Below are 17341 nucleotides of genomic sequence, written 5' to 3' on the forward strand. Positions count from 1 at the left end.
AAATGACTAAATTGTGGGTGTGAAGTCCCCATGAAGGGGTCTTTGTAACTTCTAAGAAGAAGAAATTTTAGAAATATTACTTTATCTGTGCGTAATATGTATGGTTAAAATTTTATCAACATAAAAAAAATATATGAGTTTTCATGGGGGTTATAGCCGTTATGCATAGAATATAATTTCCAAATTTCATAAAGATCCATTCAGTACTTTTGATGTAGTTTTGGATAAAAAACAAATGACTAATGTGTGTGTTTGTGTGCATGTGTATGTGTGTGTGTATGGGTGTATATATGTATAGATATCTGTATGCATGTATATATGTGTATATATGTGTACATATTACATGTACATCTATATATATACATCTACACATATGGATACATATACATGTATGCATATAGATCTATATATATATATATATATATATATATATACATATACATGTACATATACATCTATATGTATACATATACATCTCTCTCTCTCTCTCTCTCTCTCTATATATATATATATATATATATATATATATATATATATATATCATCATCATCATCATCATCGTTTAACGTCCGCTTTCCATGCTAGCATGGGTTGGACGATTTGATTGAGGACTGGTGAAACCGGATGGCAACACCAGGCTCCAATCTAATTTAGCAGAGTTTCTACAGCTGGATGCCCTTCCTAACGCCAACCACTCAGAGAATGTAGTGGGTGCTTTTACGTGTCACCCGCACGAAGGCCAGTCAGGCGGTACTGGCAACGGCCACGCTCAAAATGGTGTATTTTATGTGCCACCTGCACAAGAGCCAGTCCAGGGGCACTGGCAATGATCTCGCTCGAAAATCCTACGAAGGCCAGTCAGGTGGTACTGGCATCTATATATATATATATATATATATATACATCTATATATATATACATGTATATGTATACATGTATATGGATACATTTGTGCAGATATATATATATACATGTATGTATGTATATATGTATGTATGCCTGTATGAGCATCTCTGCATCTTTGCAGTCATTGTCACCATCTTCAAGAAAGGAGACAGGAGCCTTTGTGGTAACTATCATGGCATCTCTCTGCTTTCAATCGCAGGCAAGATCATCGCTGGAATTTTGTTACAACGTCTCCAAGTAGTTGCTGAGTCAGTCTTTCCTGAGTCACAGTGTGGTTTCATAAGGTCAAGAGGTACTATCGACATGATATTTTGTGCACGTCAGATCCAGGAGAAGAGCCGAGGGCAACAGAAACCTGTCTTTTTCATCTTCTATGATTTGGAAAAAGCTTTTGACAGTGTCCCAAGAGAGGTCATGTGGGATATCCTACATCGTTACGGTTGTCCTGATCAAGGGTTTCCATGATGAAATGAGGGGAAGAGTCCTTTATCAGACTGACGTCTCTGAAGAATTCAAGATCACCTGTGGCCTGAAGCAGGGATGTGTTCTTGCTCCAACCCTGTTTTCTCTCTACATCGCTGCCATGCTCTCCGAAATTCCAACAGACAACCCCGGAGTGAAACTCAGATGTAGATTTGATGGCGAACTTTTCAACGTCTTGCGTTTCCGATCAAAACATCGCTGTTGAGAGCACAAGATCACTGAGCTTCAATATGCCGATGATAACGCAGCCCCAGCTTCAACTGCAGAGGACCTCTAAACCTCAATAAACAACTTCAGCAGAGCTTATCAAACTTTCGGCCTGAAAGTGAACATCGTCAAAACCAATGTGCTCACTCAACCAGCTCTTCATACCAACCTTGACAGCCCCAACATCACCATCAACAACCAGTCAATTGAGGTCGTTGAGGATTTCTGCTATCTTGGAAGTTTTCTGTTACCCACTGCAGGATCTGGTAAGGATATCGAACATCGCATCCAATCAGGTCATGCCTCTTTTGGTCGTCTCAAAGCCAGGGTCTTTTGCAACAAGGATCTGACATTCAAAACGAAGCTCATGGTCTATCGGGCTGTTGTCGTATCAACTCTGCTGTACGGGTGTGAAACCTGGACTGTTTACCGTGAGGACGTGAAGAAACTAGAGCACTTCCATCAATCCAAACTTCGTTCTATCCAGAACATCAACTGGGAAGATCGCATCACCAACAACTCTGTACTTGAAAGATCAGGTCTCCTGAGCATCAAAGCCTTGATCAGTGAACATCATCTCCGATGGTCAGGTCACGTTTGTTGGATGAATGAACACCGCCTTCCCAAGATCTGTCTCTATGGTGAACTGTCTGAAGGAAAATGTCCTCGTGGAGCCCCCTTGAGGCGGTACAAGGACCAACTCAAATCAACCTTGAAAAGCACCAACATCGACCCCGCACACTGGGAGGATATCTTGGCAAACAGACCCCTCTGGAGACACACCATCAAAACGGGTTCAGCGGACTTCAAGAAAGCCCGAGTCGCAAGAGCTGAACTCAAGAGATGGGAGAGAAAGCAGCGCCTTCTCCTTCCCAAACCAACCCCTTCTATCCCTTGTCCACAATGTCCCCGTATGTTTCATGCAACCCTTGGATTCCGGAGACATCTGTGGTTCAAACACCCAGGAAAATGAACTGGATTGCAAGCTCGGAAACACGAGACGCAGCCAACTACTACTACTATGCCTGTATATATATGAGAGTATAGTTTCACTGTAGTAGATTCAGTATGAAAATGAAAGCATTAAAGTGAAAGTATGTCATTACAGTATCAAAATATGATTGTTTCAGTTAGTGGAATAGTTTCATTTTGAAAGTGAAAGTATTTGACATGAGTGGTTTGTTTCACTTTTGACATGTAATACTTAAATAGTGGAGGAGATATGATATTGCTGTGGGCTCGAACTATGCAAGAAGTTAAAAGGCATGTGTAAAATTTGAATGAAATTGGTTGTGTAGTTCTCGAGTTTTAGGGAATCACACAGACACACACACATTCTCATTTATATATATATATATATATATATATATATATATATATATATATATATATATATATATATATATATATAGAGAGAGAGAGAGAGAGAGATAGATAGATATATATGAGGGGTGTTTATTAAAGATTACTGACCCACTTCTGGTTATTGCAGGAAACAGAATTTGTACAGGTATAATCATGTATGTGCAGCTTTCCACTAGTATTTGTTTGTCTTTTATGGCTACTGAAGTGGACTAAGGTGTTATAATGGAGGCAGTTGAATGCAGATCAGTGATCAGGTTCTTATACTTGTAAGGTTGTACACCAAGAGACTTTCGATGAGATGAAAGAAGTTTATGGCAATGATGCACCATCATACAACATAGTCAAGCACTGGCATCACTGATTCAAATGTGGTTGGATATTGGTGGAAACTACTCCTATTCCTGGAGGACCACATTCCGCCATTGATGACACCTTCCATAAAGTGGAAGCTGCCACTTTGGAGGATCGCCACATAACTATTTGGCAACTGGCCCAAGAAGTGAAGATAAGTGTAGGGTCCATGGAAAAAAAATCATTCACAACCATTTACACATGCGGAAGATGTCTGCAGGATGGATTTCTTGGATGCTCACACCCTTCCAGAAGCAGGAATGAGTCAATTGCTTCCAGGCTCTTTTGGCAATGTGTCAAGAATATGAGGATATTTTTGGCAGAATTATCACACAGGATGAAACATGGGTCCATCACTATGATCCTGAGACTAAAGCCTAATTGAAGCAATGGAAGCATGATAATTCACCACCTCCAAAGAAGGCTCGTGTCCAACCCTCTGCGAGCAAGGTTATGCTCACAGTCTTTTGGAACCAGTGTGGAGTAGCATGGGGTATATTAAGCTTCTCGGCTGCAGAAATTGTGAAACACCATCAAAGCAGAAAGGCGCGGCATGCTGACTAAAGGAGTCCGCCTCCTCCAAGACAGTGCATGTTGCCCAGATGAAAAAACACTCCGGTTGCTATGAAATCCTTCTTCATCCCTCTTACTCTCCCAACCTCGCACCATCTGGCTGCCACCTCTTTTCAACCATGAAGTCTTTTTTGAAGGGGAAGCACTTTGTGGATGATGATGAACTTATTTCTGAGGTAAAGCCTTGGCTTCAGATGCAACCTACCGACTTCTACAGACGAGGTCTTCACAGCTGCATAAAGCAATGGGAGAAATGTATCACCATTGGTGGTGGCTATGTAGAGAAGGACTAATAATTATACCAAGTCTCGTTTATCCCAGTTCTTGGGGAGTGGGGCAGGGGAAATCTTTATGAACACCCCTCATGTGTGTGTGTGTGAGACGAAGTGTATGGAAGGACGAAAGATAGGAGAGATCGAGGAGATATGTAGTGGTGGAACGAGGAGGTGAGGAAGAAGGAGGCGCATAAAGCTTTATGTAATAATAGGACTGAGCAAACGAAAGTCAGGTATAATAACATGAAAAATCATGCAAAGAGGGAGGTTGCAAGATCTATGAGAAAGGAGGCTGAGGAGAGGTTGAGTGGGCTGGATGAGAACCCAGATAGAGTGTTTAGGTTTATTAAATCAATAAAAAGAGATGGAAGAGATGTTAAGGGAGGAAGATGCATCAGGGGGAGTGACGGAAGGTTGAATTTTAGTGAGAAGGACAGGGGAAGAGTTTAGAAGGAGTATATAGTAGAAAATAAGGAACAAGGAGAATAAATGGGATCAGAGCGTGGAAATTGCTGCAGTGAAGAGGGTTAGTTGGGAAGAAGTAGCTGAGGCAATAAAGGAAATGAAAACGGGAAAGGCAGCTGATCCATCAGAAGTAAGTGTAGAAATGATAACTGCAAATGGAGAGATAGCGATTGTTGTGATGTTGGAGCTCTGCCAGGGTGTGTTGGATGGAAGAGGAATGCCAGATGATACGTGTGCTGGTACCGATCTTCAAGGGGAAGGGGGATGTGATGAGTTGTGGGGCTTATAGGGGAGTGAAGTTATTGGCGCATGAAATGAAGGTAGTGGAAAGGAGAATTTGGAAGCAGGTGGATGTGTATGCGATGCAATTTGGTTTTATGCCAGGTCGGGGGTCAATAGATGCAGTGTTCATTGTAAGGAGATTGCAAGAGGAATATTGAGATAAGGAGAAGGAGTTGTACATGTGCTTTGTTGATCTGGAGAAGGCATTTGATAGGGTTCCAAGGAAGGTGATTGAGTGGGCATTGAGGAAGAGAGGTGTATTGAAGGCAGTGATGAGTTTGTATGAGGGGATAAAGACAAAAGTTAGAATTGGATCAGAGCTGTCGGAGGAGTTTGCGGTGAAAGTTGGTGTGCATCAGGGATCTGTGTTGTTACCGTTGTTGTTTGCAATAGTGGTTGATGTGGTGATGGAGAGTGCAAGAGAACGACTGATAGAGGAAATACTGTATGTGGATGACTTTGTTCTGATGAGTGAGAGATAGAGGGATTGAGGGAGAAGTTTTGGAAATGGAAGGATATGTTTGAAAGCAAGTGTTTGAAGGTAAACAAAGATGATGATGAGCGGGGTGGAAGGAAAAGTGTTAGTAAGGTGGATCTATGTGGTATGTGTGGGAGGAGGGTAATGGCAAATGTGGTGGTGTGTACGAGATCTGAGAAATGGATTCATGGTAGATGTACGAAAATGAAGAAAGTGACCCCAAGACTGGCGAAAGAGTTTGTTTGTGGAAGGTGTGAGAAAGGAGCTGGAAGGCTGGCAGAACCAGTGGAAATGCTATGTGACGAAGTGGAAACAGTGAGAGGGTTTTGTTATTTGGGAGATAGGGTGGATGTAAGTGGTGGATGTGAAGCAGCTGTGACAGCAAGAGCAAAACTTGGCTGGGTGAAGTTCAGGGAATATGGAGCGTTGTTATATGGGAAAAGGTTCTCATTAAAGATGATAGGAAGGGTCTATAAGAGTTGTGTGAGAGCTGCAATGCTGTATGGGAGTGAGACATGGTATCTGAGGGAGAGAGAGATGGTAATTTTGAGAAGGACTGAGAGAGCAGTGGTGAGAGAAATGTGTGGGATGAAGCTGTTTGATAAGAGGAGGACTAAGGATTTGATGGGAATGTTGAGGTTGGAGAAATCAGTGGAATGGTTGGCAAGGGCGAATGGAGTGAAATGGTATGGGTATGCATTGAGGAAGGATGAAGAGCATGTTTTGAGGAGGGTGATTGCATTTGAGGTAAATGGAGTGCGAAAGCGAGGTAGACCAAGGAAAAGGTGGAGGGGACAGGTGGAGGGGACAGGTGGAGGAGGAGACTGGGTGGATTGGTTTGAAAAAGGAGGACGCCCAGAATCGGGTAAGATGGCGTGAGGACGGTTGCTTTGACATTGAGGTAGATCCAGCCACTCTCATAAAATAGGGACAAAACCCAGATTTAAAACACTGGATGATGATGATGATGATGCTAGATGGGTCAAAACAATTGTAGTGATTAATAAAACATTCTCATATCTTCCATCTCTCTCATTAATCAAATATACATATATATATATATATATATATATATATATATATATGTATTTGTATATATGTATATCTTATCTATAAAAGGCAGATTTTCTGTGTGTGTGTGTATGTTTGAAATTCATACATTTACACAATTCCAAATTTCTTGGATTAAAGAATCACAATTAATATTCTAAATACAATTTGTTAGGTCACTGCGTCATTTTTTCACTCAAAGAAATTCCTAATAATGAATAAAATCCATAAAACTACACAAGTAAACATTTTCTCCCTAATAAAATCAAAATTTCTTCTTTCTAATACAAATCCTTTCAACTCCTACTTTCTCTTATAAACCTTTACGAACAATCCAACAACAAATACAAAAAGAAAGGAAGGAGAAACACTGACAGTAAAAGAAAACTATTTCAGTATCAAAACTGAAACAATCACATTTCGATACTGTAATGACAGTTTCACTTTAATGGTTTCATTTTAATACTACAGACATATATACATACCTCATTCTAACTCATCCTTCACCATGATAACAAAAGAAAAAAATAGTCACACATCTTTTTCAAATACGATCGACAAACATTTATTCCCAACAAACTGTGAGTTTTTTGGAAAATCTTTTCGTAAATCTTGAGATTAACACCTGCATGATTACCTACCTAACCCTAAAACCCCAACTCTAACACTGTTGTGAAAATCGTGCGAGTGTTAATCTGAAAATTTAACAATCTTTTTTAAAACACTTTTACTTACTAACATTTTTTTATTTAGTGTGTGTGTGTGTGTGTTGCCCAAATATATATACACTTAAGACTTAGTTGTGGGTTGGGAGTTTGATCAGCAGATGTCATTATTATTATTATTATTATTATTATTATTTTAAATTTTTCCCCCAAGGGCGGCTTCGGGTAGGTGGAGAATAGTTGATTATATCAACCCGTGTCCAACTGGTACTTATTTTTTAGACCCCGAAAGGATGAAAGGCAAAGTTGACTTCAGTGGAATTTGAACTCAGAACGTAGAGATGGGTACAAACCTCCCGTCGCTACACTGATTCTGTAGAACAGGGTTGAGTGTGAAAACCAACTTTAAAGTGTAAATATAGATGTTTTTGAATACACACTCATACATACATACGTACAAATACACACATACATACAAATAAACACATACATACAAATACCTGTCAGTCTCTTCCAAATACGATTGACAGTCAAACATTTATTCCTTACAAACGCATTTACTTATGACCATATATATATACACACAGAATGCACATTAATACACACATACATACAAATACCTATCATTCTTTTTTACTTAGTGTGTGTGTGTGTGTTGCCCATCTTAATATATAATGCTGAAGTTCTGTATCTGTGTGAAGCCTTTTTAAAAGTTTATAGAAATCCACATTTTCCACTTTTTCGTACAAATTTTTACATCAATGGAATTTTCTCGATGTGAACTTTCCAGTGCAGTAATTAGATTTTTAAAATTCCGTTTACTTTGTGTGATTTAAGGGTGATTAGGCTGTTGTTTCTAGCAACTTCTATATTTTTTCCCTTCTACCTGTACCGGCATTCTTACACATTGATCACGCGCTCGACATATAATATACAGAGTAAGAGTAAAAGAGAGAGAGAGAAAGTGATACACACAGTCATAGATTAACTTGCTTTAAGACTATTTCTTCCTTCTACCTTTTCATTCTTACTTCGTTCTTCTTCCTCTCTCCCATTTAATAGCTTTCTTCTATCCCTCTACCTCTAACATATTTTTCATAATATAGAAATGTAAAAACACACAACCACACATACGTGATCTGTGACAACATACACATACACACATCAACATTATAGATATAAGATTTAGCTTTCGTGTGTTTCTTATATAAACATGCGCACGCATTGCTATTTTATAACTGTTTTCCGTTCTCCCTTCCTATCTTTCTCTATTCCTTTCTCCCCCCTCTCTCCCTCTTCTCTCTCGCTCTCTCAAACGCATACACACGCACGTACACACAAGCATTCACTACAAGATAACTCATGTTCGTCAATGTTTTGTAAATATACAAACTATGGAGCTTATGGACAACACATTGCAAATCAGTGAACTTCATTACAAATGTGGGTAATTTTTCAGATTAATACCCAAACGATTTTCACTCGGGTGTTAGGGTTAGGGTTTTTGGGTCAGGGTTAGAGTTTTAGGGTTACAGTTAGGGTTAGGGTTACAATGAGGGTTAGTGTTATGGTTACGGTTTTAGGGTCAGGGTTAGGGTCTAAGGATTACGGTTACGTAATCGTGAGGGTGTTAATCTGAAAAATTACCGAAATGTGAAAACTACCGACCCTGCCAACTGTTATAACTTTTGTTGTTCTCTTTAATATGTACATAGATTATGCCTCCAAACAAGACAACTTGCTGGGGAAAGAAAGCAACCGGTTTAAAAAGACAGCAACAGACTGCATCAATTCAACACATTCCAGAAGCTACTTTGAACATAATGCAAAATGGTGCATCAACATCTTCTGCCCAATCTGATACAATTCTGGCAGAACTGTGTAGCAACAGATCACCAGCAATTGCTTCATTACAAATTGCCGTCCTAGCTCCTGTGAAAAGGGATTACCCTGCCATTTATAATCAGGGCAGCGCAAAAAGTTGTTTTGCACAAGCATTTCTATAGCCAATTAGACGGATGAAATTTACGTACGCTTAATAATGTTACGCAAAACAGCCTTCAGACTTTCCCTATTAATTTCATCGTCTTTTGAATTATGAACATATTTACATAAGGGTTTTTTCATTGTAAGGCTTTCTTTTTTAGTTGATTTTCACCTAGCAAGACTTATCGTAGATGGCGTAATAAGTCACACCTGGACGTCTGGTTATATTGCTAGTATATCTATAAATCATCATCATCATTTAATGTCTGCTTTCCATGCTGGCATGAGTTGGATGGTTTGACTGAAAACTAGTAAGCCGGGCAGCTGTACCAGGTTCCAATCTGATTTGGCAGAGTTTCTACAGCTGGACGTCCTTCCTAACGCCAACCACTCTGAAAGTGTAGTGGGTGCTTTTTATGTGTCACTGGCATGGGTGCCATTAACCTGACAACAGCATCGGCCATGGCTATGGTCTTACTTGACTTGACAGGTCTACACAAGCACAGTATATTGCCAAAGGTTTTGGTCACCTGTCACTGTCTCCATGAGGCCCAATACTTGAATGGTCCTTTTTACGTTCCAATCAGATGGCACTAGTATCGGATATGACTACAATTTCATTTTTCTCGACAGGTCTTCACAAGTACAGTATATAGCCCAACATTTGAAGGATGCTTGGCTCGACAGGTCCTCACAAGCATTGCATACTTGAAGGGTGCATTTAACAGGCCAGTTACGTGACACTGACATTGGTCATGACTATGATCTCAGTTGGCTTGACGGGTCTTCTCAAGCATAGCATACCGCCAAAGGTCTCAGTCGCTTGTCATTGCTTCTTGTGAGACCCAACATTTGAAGATCATGCTTCACCACCTTGTCCCATGTCTTCCTGGGCCTACCACTCCACCGTTAGAGTGTGATACTTCTTCACACAGCTGTCCTCATCCATACGCATCACACGACCATACCAGTGCAGTCATCTCTCTTGCACACTACATCTGATGCTTCTTATGCCCAACTTTTCTCTCAGGATACTTACATAAATGCATATATATGCATGTGTGTGTGTGTATACAAACACAGCTGATGGTTGGGAGTGTCAATTGCACTGCAATGAATATTAACCTACACCTACTTAAAAATTACTGACGAAAAGGCAAAAAATTTTTTTTAATTAGAAAAAGTTATAAAATTAGGAAGCGAAGTAATCCTATAAAACCTCCTTGTACACAATGTTTTTTGTTTTTCCTTGTGGAACGAATGCAAAAGCATCACGCGAGCAGCCAACATAAAGCTGACCATGAGAGAAACATGGCTCCCCCAAATGTATTCCCGTGACAGACAGCATTTGCCCCTGTGCTTTTTTAATTGACATTGCGAAGCATGGCCTGGCTGGAAACTGGGACCTCTGAAATGTGAAAGGTAGGTCTGCTCCTAATGGGAAAAGATGCATCCTCGATATGAGCACAACGTTGCCTCGACCGCACCCTGTGATTATTGTGGCCTCGATTAGATCGGGAGGTAAGGACTTAACGATCAAACGTGTCCCATTGCAATATGTCAGCGGAACCAAATTTCGAATGAGCATTATAGGGGCACCAAGTTTAAGTTTCAGATTGTGTGGGGGTAGTCCAGGGGGATCAAAGGAATTTAGTACCTCTATTGGATAGTTGATGATGTCCTCGGGGTCAGGAGTTCTATTGATAGACATATATATATAGCAATCCCCAAGAATGAGTTTTAACATTTGATCATTAATATGGTTAACAGTTTTATTCTTCAGGGCCAGAATAGCCCTTTGGCCAATCCAATCCATATTCTGATAATTTGCTTGGTGATCTTGGGAACACTGCATCCGTGAGATCAGAAGGCGTATTAACAATGTTACAAAGTGAATCGATGGCAACATTACCCTTTTCATCGCAGGGAGTTTCGCCTTCGCCAAGTGCAAGGAGAGTGTTAGAAAATTCTGCTGATGCTATGTCACCTTGCATATGAGTATGCATGTTAGTGTTGAGTTTCAGAGTCTTCAGCAGGGGCCACAATGTAAATGACTTAAGACACGCACATACTGTATCAGCTCTAGTTGAAGACAACTGTCACAGCTATGAATAAGTATGTCTCGCTTATTGTGCTGTTCACCATGGAGAAGTACAGCCACTTCATTGCACAAAGAAGCATTATAACGGCGTGCATGCTCCCCAGAAGGTCTTTTGTCAGCATCAATGACAATGGTGAAGTTTGGTGAAGGGGCTGTTTGCAAGGCATATTTGAAACTGCGAATATAGCTGTTGTGCTCATGAAGCATGTTTTGTAGATTGAGTAGAACGTCCCTGTCAAAAGTGTCACATCAAGTTGCCTACTGTAGTTGGAAATGAAGTAAACTTGGAGGAACAAAGGCTTGCAATTTTGTAGTGGCTGGGGTAACCCAATAAGATGGTACACCTGTCCCTGGACCTTGAAAGTAGGCAGCCAACCAGTGTCTGTGACGTTAGCTCTGAAAGAAGTCATGTGAAATGCACAATTGTAATTTCTGATGATTTGAAGGAATTTTGATGACCTTGAGGTAGAAGCAGTTAGTAGTTCCTTCAAAGGCTGTGGCGGTTCTGGAAGAGGGAGCAAGCTGACCCTACCGTTTAAGCAGCACATTTCAGGTGTCTCCCCAGCCCACTTTTTAGCATTGCAGAATTGGCAATTGAAGCACATTTCCCCTATATTTATGTCAGTGCGGATGCTATTATTAAAGTTTGGCTCAAACTTGAAAGCCCGTAGGTGCCAGTAATGGCTGCCGTTGACTGTTTTGCTGCAATGTAGAATGTAGCTGGTGCTGGTCGTGTGAAGGTCTCACAGCAGTAGTAGAAGGCACATTTGCAAATGATAATGGACCGCCCATCTGCATCTTCAGAAACTATGGAAGCAGTCATAGCCACAGCGTTCCTAAGAAGGCAAGTCGTCCATTGTTGCAAACGTTCGGAAGGGCTGGAATTAGCAGTAGCCGCAGCGTTTCTAGCTAGTCGAGTGGCCCTTTGTTCCTGGCCCTCTGAATCCCTGGAAGCAGCATTAGCAGCAGCGTTTCTAGCCAGGCAAGTCGCCCTTTGTTCCAGGTCCTCTGTAACCCTGGAAGCAGCATCGTATGAAGCCATGTTGGCTAAGCGTATGGTGCGCTATTGGAAACTTCCTGCAGCTCAGCATTGCACTGCATGTAAGGCGCTCTGTGAAAGTGTAAAAGCAGTTTGGTCAGAGGACTCGTTTACTCTAATCACCTTTAGTGCCAGTGCTGAGACGGTATGGCGACTGAGGCGACTTCTCTTTTTCGGTGGCATTGAATGTCCAAAAGAAAGGGTAAAAGTACAGAGAAATTGTCTTGGAAAGTATGTGTAAAATTGAAGGGGGAAAAGGTGATAAGAAACAGCAAATAAATAAATAAACTGACAGGTATTAGTATGTATGTGTGTATTTGTATGTATGTATGTATTAGTGTGTATTATGTGTATGTATATATATATATATATATATATATATATATATATATATATATATATATATATGGTCGTAAGTAAATGTGTTTTAAAAAAGATTTTCAAGAAACTCACAGTTTGTAGGGAATGTTTGACTGTTGATCGTATTAGGAAAAGACTGACAGGTATTTGTATGTATGTGTTTATTTGTATGTATGGGTGTATTTGTACGTATGTATGTATGTATGAGTGTGTATTCTCTGTGTATATATATGGTAGCAAGTAAATGTGTGAGAAAAGATTTTCCAAAAACTCACAGTTTGTATTGGAAAACCTCAGTTTGTAGGGAAAAGTAAATGTGTTTTAATAAAGAGTCGATCGTATTTGAAAAAGATGGACAGGTATTTGTATGTATGTGTTTATTTGTATGTATGTGTATGTATGTATGTATGAGTGTGTATTCTCCGTGTATATATATATATATATATATGGTAGTAAGTAAATGTGTGAAAAAAGATTTTTTAAAAATTCAGTTTGTAGGGAATAAAAGTTTGTCGATCGCATTTATGTATGTATGCCTGTATATATGTGAGATAAGTTTCACTTTAATAGTTTCAGTATTAAAGTGAAACTGTCTGACATTAGAATAGAGAGATGTTATTGTTTCACTTTTGACACGTAATACTGCAATAGTGGGGATGTGATATTGCACTGGGCTTACACTAGGCAAGAAATAAAAAAATTTTTGGCCTAAAACACTACCTGGACCCTAAGTAAGGCATGTGTAAAATTTGAATGAAATTGGTTGTGTAGTTCTCAAGTTTTAGGGATTCACACAGACAGACACACAGACACACATTCTCATCTTTATATATATAGATAGCAATCGGCAATATCAAACGCTAATAAAAAACAGAAACAAAATTCACCCCATAATACTGAAAGTGGTACCCCAGCATGGCCATTACCATAATAGCTATTAAATCTGAAGAGCAAAAATTAGTGTTGTGGATCTATCAGAATAATAGAAAGTGGGAAGGAGAGGGAAGAGGGAGAAGGAAGAAGTGATAGGGAGGGAAGTGAGGAGAGAGGGAGGGACAGAAAGGGAGGATGGGAGAGATAGTTGTTATTTCACATTATTTGGTCTCTTCTTTCCTCCACACCAAATACTTACGACAGGGTTTTCTCAGACACTGGCGGAATGTTCTGCAAAAGAGAAATGCTGTCAACCAACATTTGAATAAGAGTACAAAGGCAGTTAAATGTGGGTAAACCTGCATGTATGGGTAGAATTCTGTTATGATGAAACTGGTGGAATATGAAAAAAAGTTCAGTGTTGTCTAGCAAGTAACTTGATGTATGGTACTATGTTACTTGCTGGAACAAAGGACCTGGTCAGTGTTTTTCTAGACTTGGTCATCTTGTTCTCACAATATAAGATTTAAGATATGCAGCCCTATTTTAAATACAGAAGGGAGTTTGAAGATTTGCATGCTACATAGAAGCTTTCTCTCACTGTCTCATGTACTCATTGTTTTAAAAAACAGCAGTGAGTTTGTTAAAAGATGCCTGAGAAACTATACATAAACTCCCATACTGACATGAACTTCTTGTTTTAGAGGCAGTAGTGAGTTTATTAGGCTGCTACATTTATAAAGATGAGCAAAAAGTTATCACATTGGTCTATTTTTTCTATAAATTGTTTTCATGTCCATTTTTCACTACTAACATTGGTGTGATGGTTTAATAACTAGAGCATTAATACTAATAACCTCTTGACTGCAATAGAACTTATTTTTGTTCAGTCAGGCAAACCAGAGAAAGCAAAGCTTCAAACTTTGCTTTAAGGCACAACACAATATCAAGTAGTCAGAACTGAATGCATGACTACTTGATTGAATCTTGACCTCACAACTTTTGTGTCTCATTTGTGGAAATGATGTAACGAAAAATAAAGTAAGATAAATATAGTGCTGTATCAAATTACTCACTGGGTCATTGTTTGTTTGGGTGGATGGTGTCCGACAGTGAGCAAACCATTCCTGTAAGGAGAATAAAACTTGTTACCATATTTTTCTCTCATTTTGTCCCTGTCTACCTGTTTGGCCTATATACACAAAACAGACTAAGAGACAGATACCAACAGATAGAAAAATGCCAGATAGAAACACAAAGACATTCATACATAGAGACAGACATAACATTCAGACAGACATAAACACACAGATACTTATACAGACACATACACACATGTACATGCATGCATGCATACATACATATACACACACACACACACACACACACACACACATGCATGCACAAATAACATATAGACAGACAACTACTGATTTTCGAGTTACCCAAAACCTAAACAACTGTCATGTCTTATCTTGAACCAAACAAAATACCTGCTGCCAGTAAGATCCTTGTTTAGATAGTATATTTAGATATCTTTAGAGTGTATATTAGCAATATGTGTGTGTGTGTGTGTGTGTGTGTGTGTATATATATATATATAGCTTTAGTCAGGAGATATGAGGGTGAAGACAGATTTATTTAACTACATGACTTCCATGATTATAGCTGTTTTGCAACCTTCTTCATATAATAAATATTTCAGTAGGTAAGATATTATGTGAACATGTTTGCATTAATATGTATGCTCAGTATTATACAATGCAACCAGATGTGAAAGCAAAAACTAAAGTTAATTCAAAAGCTTAAAGTTAATTCAGCAAAGACCAAAATTCTAGCAAACAAGAAAATAGACAGGATACAAACTCTGACCCCTTCAGGTAAATGACCCTGCCTGATATGTAGAAAAGGTGTAGACAGAAATTCCATAATTGTGTAGTCAGTGCAAACTGTGGACAACATAAGAGGTGTAATGGAGTCATAGAATAATTGCTAAAATAAGAACTGGCTGGAGAAAGTTCAGAGAATTATTAACTTCAAATTCAAAGTGCTTAGTGGAGGAGAAATGATTTATTATAATTCATACTACACATATTAAAAGAAATGGTAACAAAAGAAATCTCTCTCAGAGTGAATGGTAGACTCTATGATGCTTGTGTGTAAACAGCAATGATACATGGTTGTGAAATTTGGGCCAAAGATGCAGAGGTCATGCAAAAACAAGAAAAGAAATGAAGCCAGCATGCTCCACTGTATGTTCAACTGCATGTACCACAAAGTACAAATGTGTTGAGGGAAAAAGTGGACATAAGAGGTATCAGATGTGGTGTGCAAGAGAGAAGACTGCATTGGTATGGTCATGTAATTTCAATAGATGAGGACAGCTGCATAAAGAACTGCCAGTTGCTAAATGTGGACCGAACATGTGGAAGACGTAGTGAGATGAAATAGTGAAATGTTGGAGATGAGAAAGATGATTAATGATATGCTATGCTTGAGAATCCCTGTCCATCCCAGCAAAAATGAAGTCTTGTCAAGTCTTCCTCCACAACTTATTTTCTAACACCCATATCTCCATTGTTCTTTTAACTATGGCACTGATACCTTTTAATCTCTTACACTTGACATTGCTTACCTATTACTGTCACTTATCCTTCCTCTTCCCTGATCCACTCCTATTCCCTTCACATCCCCCACAAATAGATATTCACCAGTGACCGCGCCTCAACCTGTATATCCCATTCACTGCGCCCACCTCTATCCCCATCTATAACCACCTGTCACACTTTTGCAAACTTATCTACCCACTGTCACTTCTGATCTGCTATCCTTGTTCTTTCTCTTATATTCACCTTGTACTCTGAAGAAATATCCTCACCACCTCTTTTTCTCTTTCCATCTGGGGAAGCCATGTATCTCCTGTACAACAAGATACTTGTTCCAGTCCCTTTATCATACTTTCAACACCTGGAATAAAGCCACCTCTCTCAATTCTATACTCCCACTCAGTTTGAGGGGTTTTGTCTTATGAGTTACTCAGTTGCCTCATGAGTGATGGTGCCACAAAAAAAGGCACCGAGTACACTCTGCAAAGTGGATGGTGTTAGGAAGAGCATCCAGCTGTAGAAACCATGCCAAAGCATATGCTGGAAATTGGTGCAGTTCTGTGGCTCACCAGCTCCCGTTCAACCATCCAACCTATGCTAGCATGGACATTAAATAATGATGATGAAAAAGATACATATAAACAAACACACTGTTTCAATCAGTTTAATTTCAAACTGTCATCAGATGTCTTGTTTCTGACTACGGACATGGTCTAGTGAATAAGGACATTACTTTTCCTAGTTTAAAATGTTCTTACATCATATCAAGTCTTGTATCCTTTTCCTTTTGAAGAAATAAAGCAATTGACATCTAAAAGTGTCAGTATCAAGCTGCAGCTTAAAATTCAGAGTAGTGAATGGAGGAGAAATGATTTATTATAATTTGTACTAAACATGTTAAAAGGAATGTTTATCCAATAATGTGGAGGACATGAAAACCTGTGGCTATGAAGAATATTGATCCATAGACCCTGTCTGAAATAGAGAATGATGCTTCTATTATTTGTAGGATTGTGAAGTAAAATCCTGAAGTGATGGCAGTAATTATAAAGTGAGTAGGTATAAACTCTTCTGGGAGTAGGGGGTATGGGCATACTTCTTGCAGAGAAATGGGTGGATAAGGTCATAGAGATAGTCAGGGTGTGCAATAGACTCAGGCTAGTCTTGCACAATAGTATAGCTACAATTATCTCTGTCTACACCCTACAAGTGTGCCTACCAAATAAACAGAAGGATCACTTTTATGATATTTTTCTGCAGGCTACCTCAAAGGTGA

At 39.3% G+C, this 17341-nt stretch overlaps 1 protein-coding gene across 4 annotated transcripts in view; it reads right to left on the reverse strand.

Moving 5' to 3' along the window:
- The window catches only part of LOC106879926 (exocyst complex component 4), a 321255-nt gene that overhangs the window by 31730 nt on the left and 272184 nt on the right, over positions 1 to 17341 (reverse strand). For all 4 annotated transcript variants that reach the window (XR_016244259.1, XR_016244258.1, XM_089362568.1 and 1 more), the window contains 2 exons: positions 14536 to 14586; positions 13719 to 13750 (listed from right to left, as the gene is read on the reverse strand). Coding sequence is in view for 2 of the 4 variants with exons in the window: in XM_089362568.1 (XP_089218694.1) it covers positions 13719 to 13750; positions 14536 to 14586 (83 nt within the window). In the remaining 2 variants the exon portion in view is untranslated. The remainder of the gene's footprint in view (positions 1 to 13718; positions 13751 to 14535; positions 14587 to 17341) is intronic.

Source organism: Octopus bimaculoides, chromosome 14 (genome assembly GCF_046866305.1).
Source record: "Octopus bimaculoides isolate indiv1 chromosome 14, ASM4686630v1, whole genome shotgun sequence".
Lineage (NCBI taxonomy): Eukaryota > Metazoa > Mollusca > Cephalopoda > Octopoda > Octopodidae > Octopus > Octopus bimaculoides.